The sequence below is a fragment of the Rhizopus delemar genome, genomic scaffold (assembly GCF_000149305.1).
Source record: "Rhizopus delemar RA 99-880 supercont3.5 genomic scaffold, whole genome shotgun sequence".
NCBI classification, from domain to species: domain Eukaryota; kingdom Fungi; phylum Mucoromycota; class Mucoromycetes; order Mucorales; family Rhizopodaceae; genus Rhizopus; species Rhizopus delemar.
The window spans coordinates 2,328,539-2,349,179 of record NW_027137831.1 but is presented as its reverse complement, the minus strand read 5'-3'; the positions used below and the strand labels follow the sequence as shown (position 1 = coordinate 2,349,179).

General features: G+C 32.8%; 6 protein-coding genes across 6 annotated transcripts; 2 read left to right on the top strand and 4 right to left on the bottom strand.

The window, feature by feature from the left end:
- Positions 1 to 681: 681 nt before the first annotated feature.
- RO3G_07658 (uncharacterized protein) lies at positions 682 to 1,038 on the bottom strand (the record flags this gene model as incomplete). Its single annotated transcript, XM_067662248.1, has 2 exons — positions 682 to 735; positions 847 to 1,038. 2 exons carry the CDS (start codon positions 1,036 to 1,038, stop codon positions 682 to 684), a joined length of 246 nt encoding a protein of 81 aa, XP_067518349.1.
- A 1,020-nt stretch (positions 1,039 to 2,058) lies between these two features.
- RO3G_07657 (uncharacterized protein) lies at positions 2,059 to 3,827 on the bottom strand (the record flags this gene model as incomplete). Its single annotated transcript, XM_067662247.1, has 6 exons — positions 2,059 to 2,911; positions 2,971 to 3,007; positions 3,122 to 3,226; positions 3,293 to 3,626; positions 3,681 to 3,735; positions 3,790 to 3,827. The coding sequence occupies 6 exons, from the start codon at positions 3,825 to 3,827 to the stop codon at positions 2,059 to 2,061; spliced, it is 1,422 nt and encodes a 473-aa protein (XP_067518348.1).
- A 2,829-nt stretch (positions 3,828 to 6,656) lies between these two features.
- On the top strand, positions 6,657 to 6,884 carry RO3G_07656 (uncharacterized protein; the record flags this gene model as incomplete). Its single annotated transcript, XM_067662246.1, has 1 exon — positions 6,657 to 6,884. The coding sequence occupies one exon, from the start codon at positions 6,657 to 6,659 to the stop codon at positions 6,882 to 6,884; it is 228 nt and encodes a 75-aa protein (XP_067518347.1).
- Positions 6,885 to 8,891: 2,007 nt separating this feature from the next.
- On the top strand, positions 8,892 to 11,442 carry RO3G_07655 (uncharacterized protein; the record flags this gene model as incomplete). The annotated part of the gene is made up of 8 exons (XM_067662245.1): positions 8,892 to 9,035; positions 9,095 to 9,219; positions 9,275 to 9,956; positions 10,010 to 10,058; positions 10,111 to 10,448; positions 10,519 to 10,980; positions 11,027 to 11,285; positions 11,414 to 11,442. 8 exons carry the CDS (start codon positions 8,892 to 8,894, stop codon positions 11,440 to 11,442), a joined length of 2,088 nt encoding a protein of 695 aa, XP_067518346.1.
- A 1,290-nt stretch (positions 11,443 to 12,732) lies between these two features.
- Positions 12,733 to 14,266, bottom strand: RO3G_07654 (uncharacterized protein; the record flags this gene model as incomplete). The annotated part of the gene is made up of 3 exons (XM_067662244.1): positions 12,733 to 13,781; positions 13,881 to 14,140; positions 14,196 to 14,266. The coding sequence occupies 3 exons, from the start codon at positions 14,264 to 14,266 to the stop codon at positions 12,733 to 12,735; spliced, it is 1,380 nt and encodes a 459-aa protein (XP_067518345.1).
- A 1,348-nt stretch (positions 14,267 to 15,614) lies between these two features.
- On the bottom strand, positions 15,615 to 17,278 carry RO3G_07653 (uncharacterized protein; the record flags this gene model as incomplete). Its single annotated transcript, XM_067662243.1, has 11 exons — positions 15,615 to 15,737; positions 15,789 to 15,870; positions 15,925 to 16,172; positions 16,223 to 16,324; positions 16,386 to 16,503; positions 16,558 to 16,669; positions 16,720 to 16,811; positions 16,866 to 16,887; positions 16,957 to 17,088; positions 17,155 to 17,215; positions 17,270 to 17,278. The coding sequence occupies 11 exons, from the start codon at positions 17,276 to 17,278 to the stop codon at positions 15,615 to 15,617; spliced, it is 1,101 nt and encodes a 366-aa protein (XP_067518344.1).
- Positions 17,279 to 20,641: the final 3,363 nt, after the last annotated feature.

The window sequence follows — 20,641 nt, the reverse complement described above, 5'->3', positions numbered from 1 at the left end:
ACTCTCTTATTTTTCTTATACTTTGCAAATATAACAATTTTCATAATCATCTCTTTTTCTTTTTACATGTCTGAAAGCGAATTTCAATAACTAAATAAGATAGTAGCAGTTCTGCATTATAACTTATCAATGTATCGATGCGAACGGAAATAAAGAAATTCAGAATAGGAGAGCATTTTACCTAACTCCCCTTTTTTAAACTAAAGATGACTATAATTTAAAAATGTTTTATACAAGGTTCCAACGTAAGTTTTGAAGACTCAAAATATGAATCTTACAATTATCATTAGAATGTGGCATTACATAGTAATAGTAAGCAAGACACAGTAAGAATAATGGTTATTATCTTTGTTTACTCCAGTTCATGTTCTTGATATGGAAAATATTGTTAAGGTCTTATTTTGTTAATCATTTATTTTTTCAGTAACAATATAATATTATACGAGGAAATGTAAAGACTTTAGATAAAAAAAAAGAAAAAAGAGTGTATTTTCTCATCAAAATTACTTTGTATAAAACTTTTTTCTTTTGTTTTATTTTAAAAGCGGTAAATTGGGGAAAAGCCCTCTTCTTTTAGAACACTTGATTGGCTTGAAGCTGATATCCAGCACTCCAATATCCAATTTTCCTTTTGATAGTTCTTTAAATGCTTTAGGTGTTAAATCAATTGCACTTCCAACTTTACAACCTGCACACTTGTCTATAATTTTGACTATGATTTTCAATTTCGGATTTCTGTTATTTGTGATTTGCATACATTTATAGCACATTTCAAAATCATGCATTGCCTATTACAGCCGTTTATTAAAACAAATAATGAATAGTGCTTTTTTTCTTTCTCTTTACCATTGCACCAATCATATCAGTCACAGAAGCACTGAATGGTTCCAATCCATTTCGGCCATAGCAAGCAGCATTTTTCAAACCTGGTCCTGTATACCAAGTACCTCGATCTCGCTTATCAACGGAAACCAGAAATTGACTTGAGTCCATCATGCGAGCAGTTCCTCGACGAACGGCTGCTACTTGCCATGTCATTATGGTAAAGATAGTAAATAAACATAAAATAACAGGTTTCATAAATATAACGGGTTTCTCAAATAGAAAAGAAAGGAAGGGGTAGTGGTAAATAACCAAAATGGATACTTTATATAAGGCTGTGGGTTATGAAAAAGAAGAGAAAAATGAATGAAGACGTACTTAGCTTTATATATGAGAAAACAGCAAAAGGAGTCATGATCCAAAGACGTCTCCAATTGCTTCCTTTTATATCGTTTTCACTCGTGTGGGTGGTTATGGCTTTGTTATTGTGAAAAAACAAAATAAAAAAGAGGAGAAAGGCAAGGATTAGCTTGGTCATACTAAACTGGCCCATAAAGCAATTTTTTTTTCTTATTGAAAACGACCATTTTTTTTTTGCCACGATTAAACAAGGATAAAAAATAAAGACTGTATGCGGCTCTTTCTTTTTTTTTTTTTTTTCTAATATTATAGATATGTGTTCCTTTTATGTATATATTACTCTCTTAATTTACATAATATACATTTCAAGTAAAGGAGGATGGTTTGGCAATATGCTTCTGGTGCAACTTTTGAAAGGAAACCGATAGTACAACAAATTAATTGAAACTGGTCGTTAGTCTCCTGAAAAAAACAAATTAAAGCGTCCAAATCACTAGTGTCACGCAAGCACTAAGAGTTTATTTATACACTTTCTTTTATCTCATATTTCCAATACACTTTCATTTATAATTAGTAAAGTAAGTCATCTCCTTTTCTTTTTTTTTTTATTGTACAATAGGCATTCTTCTTCTTCCATTTGAAGTCAATCCTACTTCCTTTCTTTTAGGTTTGGCTGCTTGGATACCAATTTCGTCACATTTTCTTAACGCTAAACTTAGGCGTAACATCATTCGGTATTCAAATACATGTTTTGTATGATACATGGCCACCTCCCAAAGTTTCCTACTTTTTGAATAATCGCCTAACCCCCAGCTTGTTACTCCAGCCTCTATATTGATACAAAATTAAGATCAATTTATTTTATTTTTTATAATATTATTTACCCCAATAGACAAAAGGAATGACCCAGACCTCTGTCTTTATATTTTGTATGTTATCTATAATCCAATTAATGTGAATGATACTATCTTTATATCTTTTCAAAGCATTAAAGACGGCAGCTTTGATCAAGAGTAATAGAGTCCTTTGGTCATAATAATCAGGTGGATCTAAAATTGGTGCAATATCCTTCAAACGAACATTGTATTCCATCTTTTCTCGTTCATAAATCAGCTCCAGTGTACTTTGTACAGTTGTTAAACAAGATTCAAGTGAGTCTTTGTTCATTTGTTCGAACGCATTCCATACAAGCAAGAGCTCAAGTCCAGGAGAATAAAATTCCATATTTTGGTATCCTCTTTTTTCAAACAGTTTTACTTTTTGAATAACGTATACATCTAACGAGGACTTGGAATTCATCATCTCGTGAACTTGTGCAAAGCTCAATATACTTTCAGTTCGCTTTCCTAACATATTTTGGCATGCGCCTATGAAGTATTGACAAAGCCCTTGCTCACGTCCTTGATTACGTAATACTTCAAAATGCTCAGCAGACGCTTCCCAATTGAGCTGCAATGCAAAGTTGATGCCAATTTCAAATAATGTGGCCTGTTTTATAGGCACTTGAACCCATTCTTCTAAACAAACATCTGACACTCGTTGAAACAGTCGTGTAGAGAGTAGCAGGTTTTTGGCAACGCGGGATAATATACCAGCAGAATACAAAAAGATACTGGAATTAGGATGGCTTCTTTGTGCTTCGTTCAGACAGTCGAGTGCTGATTCCAATAATTCTTTGACATAAATTTGAGGAACAAAAGTGCAGAGGATTGAATAATAAGATAGTAATCTAATATATAGAAAAGAATCTGTTTTTATCTCTTTTAATGTTTCTGATTCTTTTCTTACATAAACGACGCGAATGCTGATTTGATACCCTTTGACTCTACACAAAGCTTAAGTAAAGCGAACCCTAGTTGCTGGTTACTTTTAAAGCCGAGCAAGGAAAATGCTTTCGAGATCTTTGGAGGAAAGCAAGATACCAATAGGTGTAATGTACCGAGACCTAGATGCATAGCAGAAACTGTATCTCGGTCCATGTACTTTGTATATTTTTGTCCCATTCTTTTATACTCTTGCCATACAACTGTGTAATAACTATAAGCTATATATAATAAAAAGTAGTCATATTACGATTAACTAGCAATCATATAAAATTGAAAGAGCTAACCTTTTTGTAATTTTGAGCTGCATTTTACTAGCCCAAGGAAATGTTCTTGAGTAAACTGTAGAATCCCTGATAACAGACAAGATTCTGCTCGGACAATATAAGCTCTTAATGCACCACTGCTAATAAAATCTGATGCAGAGTCTGTATTTTGTTTTTTATAGGATAATGATGGGTTTATAGGAAGACCTGTTTGATTAGAAGTAACAAGAGCTGCAAAGTAATCTGTGACCTTGTATGATTTTTTAGCATCTTTAACGCTAATTTGACAAGTGGCTATTATGTCTGCTGTCTTTAGGGTATCTAGAGCAAGTTGAATGTCGTCTTCATCGCCTGTCTACTGTGAATGTAAGAAGGATGTCATGATTTTTGAATTTGCTTACTTGCTTACCACTATTGCTTTCATAAAGATCATGATACCCAATCCATTTGCGTACAGTGGATCACTAAAAACAAAAGAGTTTAAATATAATGAAAAAGTTAAAGTGATAATCTATTACCCGTTAAATTTGGATTGAAATGTAGATTTAGCTTTCATAAACTGATTATCAAATAAGCAATTCATTCCCTTTTTCAGCCATTCGTCTAATTTTATTCTATTTACTATGCTTCGTAATTTTTGTATTTTTCATTATTCCTACCTGCTTCTTCTTGTTCTCGGGGCCCCATGCGATTGATAGATATTTCTTTTGGATTAATATCTTGACAGCTTATAAAACTAGCGATGGTTGAATCTAATTTTTGCGACTGTGTATTTTTAGAGTTGGGAAGGTGTTTGTTGATAATAGAAATTCTGTTGATTTTGCTGTGAGCACTCATATTACTGATCATCGCTTCCATTTCTGGAAAATTGCTTGTATTCCTAGGCTCTTTGTCACTATTAGAAGGTAAAATCTCATAAAAGATGGTAGATTTATTTTTAAAATCTGCCTTGGGCTCCTCTTGATGCAGCTGAGTCATTTCTATGCTATCTATATCGATCGTATCTCTTTTAAATTCGTTGTTTATATCCGTTGTTATCGAATAGCTGTCCAATTGGTTTGCCGCCTTTTTTGCTTTGATTCATTATAATTTTTAAAAGGATGTATGTTAGATAACAAAGAAATTGATAAAGTAAAAAGAGAGAGAGAGAGAGAGAGAGAAAAGAGGGAAAGGAGAAATAGAAAATTGTCAGTGATTGTTGGCAGAATAAAGTAACTATTTGCCTTCTCCTTTTCTAATTTTTTAAGGTGTCGTCTCCTTTCGAGTGTTACGATTTTTCAGGAGTAATGGTAATATTTTCACTTTGAGCTCAGATGATTTTAAGCAAGAAAAGGTTTTTGAATAAATCAGAGATTTACATACTAGAATTTTTCACATTTAGATTCATATTTTTTGCTTAAAATTACCCAAATACATGATGTTAAATGATAGAAGTAGCAAACAAAACTTATCCAACAGCGTTTTTTTTTCCTCGTATATCGGGGTAACTTCAAACTAGGACAGTTTCTTCAGCCCACAAGATTTGATCGACCTCAATATCTGCAAGGATTTGACTACAACAGATCTTTATTTACATTAATACCAATCCTACAGGTTTTGACGGATCACTATCAACTTGGTCTTAGGCACAAATTTTCGCACTTGATTTGAATATGAATTAGTGATTAATCAATCCACTACTTTCCAACCCAAAGCATTAGAAGATATCCGGAATGGATGCTTACGATAAACATATGGTGCATCTAAAGAAGTTTTTAAAAAAAGTCATGTTCCATAAATGAAAGAACAAATAGATATACTTTAGGCTCGCTTTTTCTCCCATTTTTTCATGCTGATAACAGAGGCTCTCCTAATAAAGCCCAAGCAATACGTACAATACAACAATCGAAAACAATGACCCAGACTATCAATAATTTTACTATGGAGAAATATATCCCATCCAGTCAAAGCAGCCTATCTTAAGGCTTTCAGTTCATCAAGAAGCAATCCTTGCAGCAGGATTTGATCCTTAAAAGCAGCATTAAAGCTCAAAATTGCTTTCTTGTTATCGGTTAATGATGTCGTTTGGTTCAACCCTTTGATTAATAAGGACAATAATAGAGCAAGTTCACTGTACCGAATGATTTCAACAAATCGTCAATAAGGCTAAGAAAGCCATGTATCAAATCACTGCAATTGTAGTCAACTCCAAGTGATTCAATCGCTTACTCTCGGTACGTTTCTATACTCAAATGGAATACGGTCTTGGCTGTTAGCGTCCTCAAACCTTGGCCACCTTAATAAACTTGGATCATGTCAAAATGAATGTATCTGTCGCATCTTTGGTGGTTCCTCTAGGTTCTCAGTCAATGCCGTGCTCCATCTCGTTCAATAGCTGTCAATGACCGATCGCATGTCTACCTTGCAAGCAAATTTCTTGAAGCGTTCTACTGATCTCCCTAATGGTACACTTCAAAAGCTATTACCTCAACAATCTGCTGAAAGCCGCTCCCATTAGAATCGCCTTGTGAAAGGTCCCCCTTGACAACGCTGTGTCCCTCTTCTAGATAGTCTTGATGATAAAGCCTTCATGTGATTATTCCACCAATTTTTGCAAGATTACCTTACAAGTTTCTGTATTGGTCCTAATATTAAATTGCTCTTTGCCTGTTAACCATCATTAACTCAAGGTCCAATCCTCTGGTTACTCATGATTCGAATTGAACGTATCCGTGTCCTCCGTTGGCATCTTGGTTGTCTTTCTGGCTGTAAACTCAAACCCTGCTTGTACCATCCCAATAATGGCTTTGCCCACGCCTATTCTATCGAGTGTCTCGATATGCATGTTGTAAAGCAGTAACTGATTGTAGTTGACATTAATAAATATAAGTCTTAATACATGATCAAAATTAAAATAAAATAAAGTATAAGTTTATTTAAATAAGGTCATACAATCAATTCCAATTAAACATATTCTTTTAGAATATGTGTTGTATTCATGAGAGTTCTTTGATAAGAAGAAGTATCAACTAAAATAACAAAATCAAGACCAATGTCCGGAATATTGCTAATCTTTCACATAGTTGAAATAACGCGTAAAATAACGTTATTCAAATCAGTGAGGAATCCCCAGAATAAAAGATGATCTATGATAGACATACAGAAGAAAAAATGAAAAGTTGTCATAATCATAATTAGAGGTAACACTTGCTAAAGTACCTGAAGATTAGAAAAACGCTTACAATAGAAGATATCAAGTCACTCACTCAATAAGATATAAATACCTGCCTTCAATTAGAATAATTTTTACTTTAGCTGAAATAAAGATCAGTCTCAAAAACCACTCATACTGTTTCTCGATCTTTGTTTCCACCTTTTCCTTTATTATTTTTACCATTATACAACAATGCATAGGCGTCTTCAATTACCTATGTTTGTCGAAGATCCTATGTCCTTTATCCTAAATAAGATTCCTCTCAAAAGGCTTCGATCTTCTCATGAAACATCTGCTTGGTCTATTCGTTGGCCTGCTGTCTGTATTATTTTACATAAAATGAATTATTTACTTCATGATCCAATTCTTCCTCCTCCTCCTCTTCCTCCTCTTGGCTCTGGTGTCAAACTGGTGAACTAGTTATCCTCGTGGTAGTGCTAGTATTTCAATACTGTTTCTGATTTCTTTAGAATTTTATTTTTTTCTCTCTTGTCTCTTGAGACGTTTTTATTACTTTTCACCATTTCAGATCTGATCCGAGCAAGTACAGTACAGTTAAGTTACTATGTGCTCATTGATCATTTATATTAAAAGTTTTACAAATAAAACATTATTTAATCGAATCAAATGATTTCTTGGCTAGCAATATGGTAGAAAGGCAAAAAAAATTTTGTTCGTTCATTCTAGAACCTTACCAAGAGCCATCTTATATACTGTCTTAATATGCATCAACATCTGCAAAATCTTTTTTTTCGTAAAGATTTCTTGTCATTCTTTTCGAATCTCTTGCTTACACAATCTTCACAATCAACAGCGTCTGCTTTAACTTGGTTCTACTGTTGAATAGCTATATGCTGCATCCTCTTTGAAATTAGCAACTTGCAGCATGATACAAATACTAGTGACACAGCTCCTCTTAGCCTTCGATTCTTTAAAAACTCAAAGGTTCTCATTACTAATCTTTAGTATTGCTCAAGGCTTTATCAAACCATTTGTACCTCCCTTCGGGTTTTTTTTTTTTTTTTTTTTTTTTTTTTTTTTTTTTTTTTTTTTTTAAAAAAAAACTTTAAATTTGTTTGAACGAACTGCTGTATATATATCCTATGCCAAGTAAGGTTTTTTAATTGAAGGTTAGTATTAATGAACAAAAAAAAAAAAAAAAACTAGAGCGTTGTCGTATTTACCTCATTAAACATTTATTATTCGTATGAGATTACTCAAATCTTATATAAGAAATAACAAGTACCGAATACATAATATTATATATTACATATTCTCTAAGACACATTTACAATATTAACCATATACAATATTTATATTGTTCGAGCTCAATACTACAGTTGACCTTGAACTCACTTCGGTCCCTGAATAATTCCATTTCCTATGTGAAGGCGTAGTTTGATTAAAATGGATTTTCTCTCTCGTCTTAAAATCTAATAAAGAGGTTATATAAAGACCCATTCACTAACTTTTCAAGCACTATTTCCTTTTTATTTATCACTTCATTATCTGCAAAAATCTCAAGCGTAAAATCATTGAAGGAAACCAACAGAACTGTCTTTATTATACTTATGCTTGCAGATAGGAGCCATAAGAACTCGTGACACCCAAGATAATGAGAATTGTTGTGTAATAATCTGTATTTCATCACATCTTACCTTTTACTTTTTAGAGACTCTATTCATATGAAAATATGAGCGCTTAAATGCCTTAGTAAGGCTTAAAAGTAAACTAAATCTTAAAACACGTCAAAGGTTTCATCTTGAATATACATTTATACAACATGTATTATCATCTCTAAATGAATAATCTAACTTATTATTTTATTATATTTGGAATGATACATTATTGTAATCAAACTTTTATCCAAAGAAGATAACCGAAATACATGTGAATATCAAAATGAAAGTTTTATCCGAAATCAATGTATCCAGCTTAAAATATCCTTCACTTTGTACTTTCTCATTTCCGCTCTTTCTCCCTCTCTCACTTTCTGTGTCTTATGTGGGAAAATGATTTTTTTATTGCGCTTATAATCACTCATTGTCACACATTACCTTTTTCCTTCATTTAAAACTAAAACTCCACAGTTTGGTTGGCATTATTTCCTGTGTGTCACCAATTTTGTTGATAATATAACAATATCCATAAAAATGAAATCAAACATAAGTTTTTCAGATGATGACCATAATTCTTATATAAACATAATAAAAATTATCTGTTTAAATCTCATGTTTACGGCTAAACAATACTTCAACTAAAAATCTGTTTGTGTGAGAACGGTCTACCGGAAATTAGATTATGCGACACTAAACTCCTCACTGTGTTGCATTATTTTCCCCACATTTTCGGTGACTTATAAATTTTGTAAAAAGTTAAAGCTCTTTTATCTCTCTTTTTTTTTTCTCACATTCAAACGATAAAAAAATGACAGTTCCTTTTCCAAGAGCATTTCCAATGGACCAAACAGGTGGTGAAACTTTCAAGTTTCAAGACAAGTTACCAAAGTTACCCATTCCTGATCTTGAATCTACTTTGCAAAAATACCTTGCTGCTTTAAAACCATTAGAGGTATGGAATTATTTTTAATTGTTTTCTGGATTTATCTTACATAAATTTTATTATTCAAGACACCTAAAGAACATGAAGCTACAAAGCTTGCCGCTAAAGAGTTTTTAGAAAAAGACGGACCTGAACTTCAAGACAAACTTCAAACTTACGCAACAGACAAGTCTTCTTACATTGAAGAGTTTTGGTAAGTGTGTGCAAGATGGTATGCATTCATCTGCTTAATTGTTATTACGACACAGGTATGACTCTTATCTTCAATACACAGACTCAGTAGTCTTAAATCTCAATCCTTTCTTCTTACTGGAAGATGATCCAACACCACTTCGAAATGATCAAATTGTGAGAGCTTCTTCCCTGATTTATTCAACTATTGTATTTATTGAAGCACTGCGTCACAAGACACTTGAACCTGATGTGTTTCGTGGCACTCCTCTCTGTATGTCACAATTCAGTCGTCTGTTTGCTACAGCCCGCGTGCCTACTGAGAATGGGTGTTATATTGCACCAGCTGATGATGCGAGGCATATCGTTGTCCTTGCACAAAGTCAATTTTATCATTTTGATGTATTTGATGAAGAAGGTGGTATTGCTTTGAGTGAAAAACAGATTGCAGCAAACTTGAAGGCTATTGTGAGAGATGCAGCTCAGACACCAGCCTCTGCTATCTCAGAATCCGCTGTAGGTGTTTTGACGACAGAGAATCGAATCACATGGGCAAAGCTAAGAGATGAATTAGCATCGGATGAAACAAATGCTGAAGCGCTAAAGGTAGTGGATAAGGCACAATTCATTGTCTGTCTTGATGATGTTGAACCGGCTGATACGAATGAGTTGAGTACGAATATGTTGTGTGGCACTTATAAATTGATGGATGGTATGCAAATTGGTACTTGTACAAATCGTTGGTATGATAAACTTCAGGTAAAAGAAGTACAAATACGACTTGGTTGACAAGAGTTAATCTTTATTCTTAGATTATTGTATGTAAAAATGGTAGCGCAGGTATCAATTTTGAGCACACAGGTAAATAAAAAAAATAAATCACATACATTTTATAAACATAAGCACTGATTAGGTGTTGATGGCCATACTGTACTTCGATTTGTATCTGATATTTATACTGAAACCATTCTTCGATTTGCCAAGACAATCAACAGTCAAACAAAATCTATATTCCATTCCTACAAGGATCAAAATGGAGCTAAACGTAGGGAGAGTACGGATAGTATGGTTGATGTAAACCCAAGAAGGATTGAGTGGAAAATAACTGATGCCTTGAGATTGGGTATTCGATTTGCAGAAACAAGATTAAGTGATTTGATACTTCAAAATGAAGTAAAAGTGCTCGAGTTTAACAAGTATGGTAAATATTTTATTACAGACATGAAGATGAGTCCAGATGCTTTTGTACAGGTAAATAGACAAAAAGATAAAGAATTACAAAAAAAAAAAAAAAAAAAAAAAAAGACTTAGAAAAATATAGATGGCATTTCAAGCTGCTTATTATGGTCTTTATGGCAAATCTGAATGTACTTATGAACCTGCAATGACCAAGACTTTTTTTCACGGAAGAACTGAAGCTATTCGCAGTGTATCTGATGCCTCTGTTGACTTTGTAACTACCTTTTTTTCAAAAAAATCAAGCAATCAAGAAAAGTTGGATAGATTAAGAACAGCTTTAAAATATCACACAAAGTTAACAAAGGAGTGTTCGATGGGCTTAGGACAAGACCGTCATTTGTATGCACTTGAGTGTGTATGGGATCGATTGCATAAAGACAAAAAGAAGCCTAAAATATTTACCGATAAAGGATGGAAAATTTTAAATCACACTGTAATCAGTACATCTAATTGTGGAAATCCTGCTTTGAGATTATTTGGATTTGGCCCTGTTGTTTCTGATGGATTTGGTATTGGATACATTATTAAAGAAGATGGAATAGCTGTAAGTTATAATGCAATCTTGCATTTCGTACTCACTTTTAAGATAGTTTGTAGCATCCTCAAAGCATAGACAAACCCAAAGATTTTTGGATACACTTCAAGTTTATCTGATGGAGATAAAAAAGTTATTGGTCAGTGAAAAATATCCTTCTGGTATTTCTTCAAGACAAAGAGCATTAGAATTAGAAGAACAAGAGAGCAAGATGGATAATAATGGTTATAGTTACTTTGATAATGGCAATAGTAGCGAATCAGAACATTCAAGTATCTCTAATGGTATAATGTCACATCAACGTAAAAGGATCGGTAAAAGATTGATATTACACGCAACAGATGATTGATAAAAAGGAATTTTTATTTTAAATGATTTAACTTTCCAGAAGATAATAAACTTTCACGTCCATGAACAATAAAATTATCATTATCTACTGCAGGTATATTAAAGGAAGCAGTAGTAGAGTAGGATTGGTTCAATAACCAATCATCTACAGATGCAGGCATCACCAAAGCAGGTGTGCTATATGTGTTACTATTTACAATGTCACTTGGAATTGAAATTGAATGATAAGAAATCTTTTTTCGTTGCTGTCTCTGCTTCATCTTTTGCTGCAACATGATCAATGTGTTCTTCAGTTGACTGTTTCTTTTCTCCAATTGTTTAATATATTCAACCGATTTGAATAGTATAGTACTTTTTGGGTTATTTGTATTCTTTAATGTTGGAACCAAATCTGTTAATTCTCTGAATCCTCCTCTTATCGTATTTCGTCTCTTCTTTTCTGACGCAATATGATTCACTCTCTTTTGTTCTTCAGTTAATAATTCTCTGCTATTGCGTTTCTTGTTATTAAGCTCAAATGTAACACAATCATTATCAATCGTCTCATGCTTAAAAAATGTAAGGAATAGAACAATATAAAATAAATAAGGACTTACATCATCTCTTGATACAATTTCAAGGGGTTCTTTTTGTGACGATGGTAACAAGGGTTGAAATACAAAACCTATAATAAAATCATATTAGATCATTTTTAAATTAACCATTGTTCAGTAAGTTACCCTCATCTGGATCACGTAACATCAAATCATCTTGCTCATACGCACTTGATACTGAATCAGCACGACCAGTGTAAAGCGAAGGAAGTGATCCCCAAATGGATGACGTACTACTACTTGTGCTAGTAACGCTTGAAGCTTTATGCGATGGATGGTATTCCATATTTTTGTGTGTGTAATAAATTATAAAAAAAAAAAAAAAAATGCTTTGCTTGTGATTTAATGTCTGGATGTATTTGTTTTATATGTTTGGTATCATTCAAATAATATAAAGAAATATTAAATTTAAAAAAAAAATTATAAAAAAAAAAGAAAAGAGAAATAAAATGAAAATGCAGAGAATTTAAAGTAGTCTTTCCCCAGACTACAAATTCCCCTTAGAACTTTCCTTGACCCGGTTTTCTCCACTTTAACTTTCAGTTTCCATGTGAGTAACTTTTTAATTGGTGCTGACATTTAACTTTCCCCGCATTTTTCTTTTTTTACTTTTTTCCGCGGAGAGTGTATGTCGAAGTGGTTTTTTTTCTGATTCACTACTCCTTCATTGGCGTATACATATTCTTGTGAAACTAAATCACTATCATCTCTCTTTTGCCGTGGGAATGCTGTGATTGTATTTGAGTCATTAATTATCATTTACGTCAATAAAAAAGAAAAGAAAAAAAAAATAGTAACAAACAAAATACGATCATACTTTTTATTGTTCTTCTGTTTTCACTTCAACTTTTTTTCCATTTATATCCTGATTCTTTATACGAGGAGGATTTCCACATCGATCTTTTCCATAATTAATTTTAAAAGCTTGATATTCTGAATTTTTCAATTTAATACCAGCCACAGCTGCCACTGCACTATTCACGCTTGTGAAATTGACAAATGCACAACTCTTTTCTTTGTGCGTATTAACTAATTCGATCTCTCCAAACTGTTCAAAATCTTGTCTTAATTTATCCTCATTCACTGTTTCATCTATTCCTCCAATGTATACGTTACGTGTAGCTCCTTGTTGAATGGCTTGTGCAACCTGGCTGGGAATGGTTGAAGGTTTACCCCATCCCACTCTAACCCTTTTTCCTTTGATAACCAAGCCTTGACTGTTGGCATAGTTAAAGACTGAAATTGCCGTACCTGCATCCATAAAACTAACAAATGCAATATGTTTATCGGGAAAGTATCGGACTTGTAGCACATTGCCTCCTCGAATGGCATTACAAATATCTTCATATTTAACATCTGGCTGAAGACTACCAATATAGATCGTACGAAGAATATTGCCCGCATTAGGTGATGTCTGTAAGCCTAGCGTAGGCATCATTGGGTTACCATAGGCATCAAATCCAAAGCTTGCAGGTGATGTGAATGATTCATTCGTAAGATTACCCGCGCAGTGATCTTTGGCATAATTAACACGTTTTGACTGCCACTCTGGTATAGTAGGTAACTCTGTAACACACTTGACAGCTGAAGCAATATTCAAAAAGTGGACAAACGCACAGCTCTTTTCAACAACCACTTTAACTTCTTCAATTGGCCCATACTTTATAGCTTCTGCAGTCAACTTTTCTTTTGTCAAACTACTGTCAATTTTACCAATATAAACTGCTCGTGTAGCGCCTGCTTGTATCTTCACCTTGAGTGACAAAGGAATGGATGACGAATTACCCCATCCATGTTTGATTTCTTGACCGTTGATTATCATCTTTTTAAATGAAAGTTCTTGGTATAATAGTTGAGCTGACGAAGGATCTACAAATGATAAAAACACACAAGCTTTCTCTGCTAGAGCCCGATAACTTTCAATGGCACCCGTCTTGACTTGTTTTAGGATTTCGCTAGGTGTCGTACCTGGTGGAATGCCACCTAAATATATAGTTCGATTGCCTTCAGCAGTATTATAGCCAGCTGCTGCTGCGGCTGCTGCAGGATTAAAAAATGCTTGAGGATATCCATATTGTGAAGCGCCCATCATATTTGCATTGCCATAATTCAAGCCATATAAGGAGGCTGCGGGTTGTCCGTAATTTGCAGTAAATGAAGCTCCATTTTGTCCAAAAGGATTTGCTCCTCCATATTGAGAAAGCAAACCATATTGAGAGTAGAGCTCACTAATAAAACAGACTGAGTTTGACGATGCTTTGTAATTGTTTTTAAATTTATTACTTGTATGAGTATTGATTTAATCTAGGCTTCTTTGAATCGTTAGCTTCTTGAGTATCTTGCAAACGCTTCATATTAAATTTTTAGCTGTTTGTCGACATCTATAATTGAATAAAATGATGTTAATTTCTTTTGTTTTACATATACAAGTTTATGGATAAAACAAGGAGAGAGAGAAAAAAAATAAAGGAGTAGGAATTTACATGAAAAGTTTTTTAAAAATTAGAAAAAAAGTAAATCCACACAGGCAATGTTGAATAAAAAAAGATGAGAATCAAGTTTGAAATTGTATAATAAAGAGAGAATTAAAAGAATATAAAGAGATAATAATAGATAATAAGGTTAGAAAAGCACGTATTTTTTTTTTGTTTGTTTGTTAGTTTCCACGTAAAAAAAGAAAAAATCCAATAGACAACAATAAAAGAAAGCTTCAGTGAAAACAAACTATAACTTACAATATGTGGTTTAATCGATGCTATAAAAAATAATTGATCTAAAAAAATTAATTTGTTAATGAGAGTAATGTCCTTCCTCAGTTAATATATGAACTTACTTTCTTGCAGAAGAAGAAAAAAAAAGCATCACTAAAAAAATTGCAATGCGACATTGAATATTTTAATCTCCGATCAAAAGACCTAAATGGATGCAAGGCTTGTCTTCTTCGAGGCTTTTGCTTAAAAAATAGTTAATCTATATTTGTTAAGTATTCTTCAATATTTGAAATTGCATTTCTTGCAGTTCAATTAACGTGAGGGTGTTCATTCTTCTTGAAGTATTTTTAAACATCAGCTGCTCGCAGCTTATGATTAAAGTACAAAATAAGTATTATCAAGGAGTAAAAGTAAGAATACTTTGCTTGTTATTTAAAAGATACTAGCATTTCAAGTCATAGAATAAGCTTATTTTAATAATTGTACTAATATCGATAGTAATAAAGAGAGTGCGTACATAAGTGATCATCCTGTCTATTCTTTTCCCTTCTTTTATCTGAAATGCTTCCTGTATCTTTTATTTTCAATTCTCTTACCCAGTTTTTCCTTTTTTTTTCATCTTTATTGCTTGGGAAGCTTTCTGAAATCTCTTTATGCTGGTTATATTTTGAGATATTGCTCAATGCAAGGTTAATTACTGAGATATTATTAACATAAGCTACTCTGTTTACCAACATTAATAGAACCGTTCTAAGCAATTGTCGTTCTGATTATGAGGTGAAGGATGAAAGAGGAACAGTGAACGTTCTGCTTTTAATTTTACTTTTATTTTTGCATTGTTAAAACTTAGTTTGATCTCATACTAATAACAAACTATATTATAAAGGCACAGAAAACTATCAAGAAAGCAAAGGATTTATAAAATGAAAATAATATTAATGAATTTATAAGAAATATATTTGAATTATTGAATTATTAGTTTTTCCTCCTTTTAATCAGCCAATTGTGCTTGCGCTAATCTAGCTTCTAAATTACGTAAAGCTTCTTCCTTGCTTAAAAGCTCGGCTCTCTTTTCTTGAATTTCACGTTGAACCTTCAATTCAATCTCACGAAGCTATAGTAAAAATGAGCATAAAACAATTCAAGTTCGTTTTTTCACTTTTACTTTTTCTTCTTCCTTTCTTAATTGTTCTTCCTTCAACCTAACGCTTTGAGAAGCCATATCTTCAGCATTCAAAGAGGCATCTCTAATGGTGATATATAAGCATCAAGTAACAAATAGTATGTATAAATTGATTTACTCTTGGTCACCACCATTGACAGTACGAGACAGTTTCTCGGTACGATAGTTTTCATAGAGAATATCATGAGTAATTTCCTTAAGATCTTGCAAGTGAGAACTTAATAAAGCAGATCTCAAACGACCAAAGTCAGAGTGTTTAGGATTATCAACTTCAACAGCACCCCAGGGATATTGACGACCACGAACCGTACGGCCATTGACAGTGATTTCTTCTTCACTACCGACAATAGAGAATGGTAAAAGGGCCTAAAAAAGAGAGTGAATATAGTAATTGATAATCTTAAATGCAATATTACTCTTAATTCACTATTTTCCTCAATTGTGTCTTCATCGTCCTCCTCTACGTCATAAGGAAAGTTGTAAATTGGAATATTATAGTGTTCAATATCTTCCATGATCTATTGCAAGTAATATTAATAACAGCAGAAAAGGTCTTCAGCATCTTGGTGTTTACATTACTCTTTTTTTAAAATCTCTCAACTCTTGAGGAGTAAGCGAATCAGCACGTCCAATGACAGGAATAACATTCACGCGAGGACTTAGACGACGCATCAATTCAATATCGATTTCACGTAATCTACGAAAGCATTAATCAAATTTTGTTCATTTGACTAAATTAAAAAACCTTTACGCGTGTCCAGTAGGTGCAATGAAATATAAAAGCGCATGAACGCGATTATCTCTAAATCTAGGATTACGTTTGATTCTTGATTCCTCAGCAAGAATATCATCGTATTGCTTTTCTAAATAAGCAACAATTTCATGAAAACTATATGTTTGTGTTACACTATACTGTCGTCAAGGTAGTCTACTTTGTGCACATACCATGCTTCATTATCAATATTATCACCAAATCCTGGTGTATCTACAATAGTTAAAGAAATTCTACAGTGAAATATGTTACCAAACTCCTTTGTTGTCCTCTTATTTTATAAATACCTAACACCATCTTCATCCAGCTCTATTTAAAGGAAGTTATTAGTACATAAATTGGGATTGTTTAGCTTATCAATTGATTCTGGTTCCTTACCAACAGAGACTGGTTTAATATTAATGCCTTCTTCATTGTGTGCGTCTTCAGGGTCGTCAGAAACCTTCTTTGAAAGAACATGATCATCACAAAGAGTATTAACAAAAGTTGTACGACCTGTACCAGAGGCACCTAATAAGCACAAGTTGAGGTGAAGTTTATGAAAAGAAGTGAAAAACAAAAAAGAATAAGACATACCAACTACCATCAAAGTAAATTGGAATCCTTTCTTTACATTCTTTCTACGTCCGCCGAGTCTCTGTACAATCACGTTAACATGCTGTTTTTATTCGTTTATTTAATCTTGTTTTACGTGTGCCATGTTTTAATAATAAATTAGAGATGATGAATAAAGAGAGAGAAATATAGTGAATAAAAAGGAGGGAAAAGAATAAAAAGCGGAGTGGCAAAAATAGGATCTTGTTAAATTGCATTGAATTGTCCAATAGGATTACAAGGCGCACAAAATAATGCACGCGCTCTGTTTCCTCTTTTTTTTTTTAATACCAACTTTTCCCTTCGTCATCAAAAAGTAGAGAAAAAAAAAAGCAGTAATTTAAAATGTATTAAGTATTATTAAAGTATTTCAGATAGTAAATAATTATAAAAAAAGCTGATCTGATCCATTTTGTATAGTCAAAAAAAGTAGTGTTACATTGTTACATACTTCAACACGTTTTAAGTCTTTAGCCTTTTTTTTTTTTTTTTTTTTTAACCTGGAAAGGTTAAAGATTATAGCAAAGCATGCAATCTAAGGTTGATCATTCAACTCTCCCCTTTTGCTAATACAATGTATTTGTGTTTCATGCCTTATTTTTTTTAATAAAGACAATATAAAGGTAAAAGGCAATAGAAAAAGCAGTTAATATTTAAATATACAAAAGCCCTTTAGTATATGATCTTAATGTTGTTTTTTTACTCTTTATTCTCATACTCCGTGCTCCTGTGAGCATGTTGCCTTTTTTTTTTTTTTTTTTTTTTTGGGCGTTTTAAAATCCAGCCAAAGTATTCTTTTTTTAATACATTTTATCATTTTATATGAGCGTGGATACATTTAGTACAGCAATAAGTTATTGGAATGGAATTCAGTTGCCCAATTTACAAAAGGAACTTGATCAACAAGGACTAACTATAGTCGAAAACCAAAAAGATGGTCTTGTTTCAAGAAAGAAATTGGCAGAACAAACAAGAGGTAGTGCATATACGCATATAATTTGACTCCTCATTCACATATTGCATAGAATTCAAAAAGATTCCTGACGAAGAAAAGTTGCAAAAGATAAAACCTCTTTTAAAGGGTATTAAAGCTTTTCTTTTAATAAAAGACAACTCTAACGTACAATTATAATTATTCAGCTTACCAGACAGAAATTGATAACATTACAAAACGTACCAAGTACTCTGAAAACAGTTTCTTATCCATCTACAAGTTACTAGCAGATGCACCCGACCCAGCCCCTTTATTCGAAGCAGCCATAGTATAAAATATATTTTTATTCTTCAACAACTTCTAAGTTTTATAATAGGACCAAAGCACTAAAATAGTAGATAATTCAGTGTTACAAAATGAGAATACGCTGTTAAAAGAGCAACTAGATAAAGCCAACAAACAACTTGCCTCTCTTGAAAAAACAAACTCTGAGCTTACTAAAAAATCATCTTCGCTAGAAAGCTTGGTAGATACAAAACAAATATAGTTTTATAAAAGAAAGTACTTAGCTTATTATAGTTGAACGAAAAAAAGGATTCAAATACAATTGAACAAGAAATAAGAGATCAATACAATGATAGAATAAGACAGTATAAAGAGCGGTAAGTACATACATCTACACAGTTGTAACTTTTCATTGGAATTGATATATGTATAACTTAGTGAATATGATCTTCAAAAGCAACTGAACCAAGCATTGGATCAACTGACTCAACTCAAGCAGTCTCACGATGACACTCAAGCCCAATTGATTAATCACAGCCAAAAATACGGCAAGATTTTTTATTGTACATTAAACATTTCATAATAATAATGTCGTTATTATAATAGATGAGGAAGTTGCAGGCAAATTAGCAGAATTGGATATTGTCATTATAGACCTTGAGCGTGCAAATACAAAAATTATCCAACTAGAGAAAATAATTGTAAGTGACAGAAAATAGCGATAGAAGAAATAAATGCATGACTGTTATTATTAGAGTGACTTGAAGGAAAATAACTCAAAAAAGCTTGAAATAAATGTAGAAAAGTAAGGAAAGCGATAAAACACTTGGGGTATTTTTCTAAACTGTATTTCAAGAAGTCAATCCGAAAATGAAGCAGAAATATCGAGATTGATTAAAGATGTTGAAGCTTACAGAGATATACTTCAAAAGACAGAAGCAAGACTTTCAAAAAAGATTAAGGAATTAACAGCGGACATAGCAAAACTTGTAAATGTTATTGTTTACTGCTTTATGAAACTTACTTGTTCTATTTTAGGGTGAAGAGAATGATCAATTGAAGAAAAAGTTGAAGAATTTTGATGATTATGATGAGATCAAAAGAGAATTACAAATTATGAAGGCATGTGTGTGTGCGCTTTTTTCTTGTATATGCAAATAACACTGTAAAAAGTACGTAGAGTTCTCAACAGGAGAAGAGGAATTCAATGCAAATGAAGTTTTGAAGAAAGAAGTAACAAAGGATAGATTGGAAGTGCAATTAATGGAAAAAAACAAGAAGCTTGAAACTGAGTATACCCAAATTAAAGTATCGCATGCTGATATTAAAAAAGAGAATGAAGGAAATCTGAAATTAATCGAGGAATTGAATACAAAAATAACAGAGAAAACAAAGCTCATTCAACGGCTGGAAGAGGATTTACTTCGATTAGGTCAAAAGACAGATCAAGCAGACGCACTCAGTAGAAATTCATCTACTAGCAATCTTGCTACCATGCCAAATGAGCATACTCCCCGTCAGAGTATGGAGAGTATAAGAGAGGACAAGAGTATTTTGCCCATTGTAATGAGTCAAAGAGATAGATTCAGGCAAAAGAATGCAGAACTAGAAGATCGTGCGAGATCCTTGGAGACTACATTACAAGATATGAGAATGGAAGTACAAAATTTGAAGAAAGATAATTTGAAGTTGTATGAAAGATTAAAATTTGTACACGTTTGGAAAGAAGGACAGCAAGAAAGAAATGTAAAAAAAAAAAAAAAAAAAAAAAAAAAAAAGGAAAACTTACTTATTTGAACAGAATCATTCAGTTGCCCTTAACATGGATGGCTCATTCTCAGCTGGAACACCAACCAGACATTTTAGGAAATCATCTATTAAAATAGCTGAAGATCCAACAGATAAATATAGCAAATTATATGAGGAGAGCATGAATCCATTTACTCAATTTCACAGAAAGGTGAGCAAAACAGCTGCTAACAAGTCCCATTTTAATAAAACTTATTATTAGGAAGAGAATCGTCGATATAATGCACTTAATCCTGCTGAAAAGTTCACATTGAATTTGACACGTGTATTGTTTTCACACAGATGGTCAAGATACTTTTTCATTGTTTATTCCCTATTATTACATCTATTGGTTGTTATCACTCTATATCAGCTAAGCCTATGGGAGTGTCGACATGATCATGAAGCATTCAATTTCCCTACAAATAATGATGATGCCAAAGTCATATTAAACGATATTAA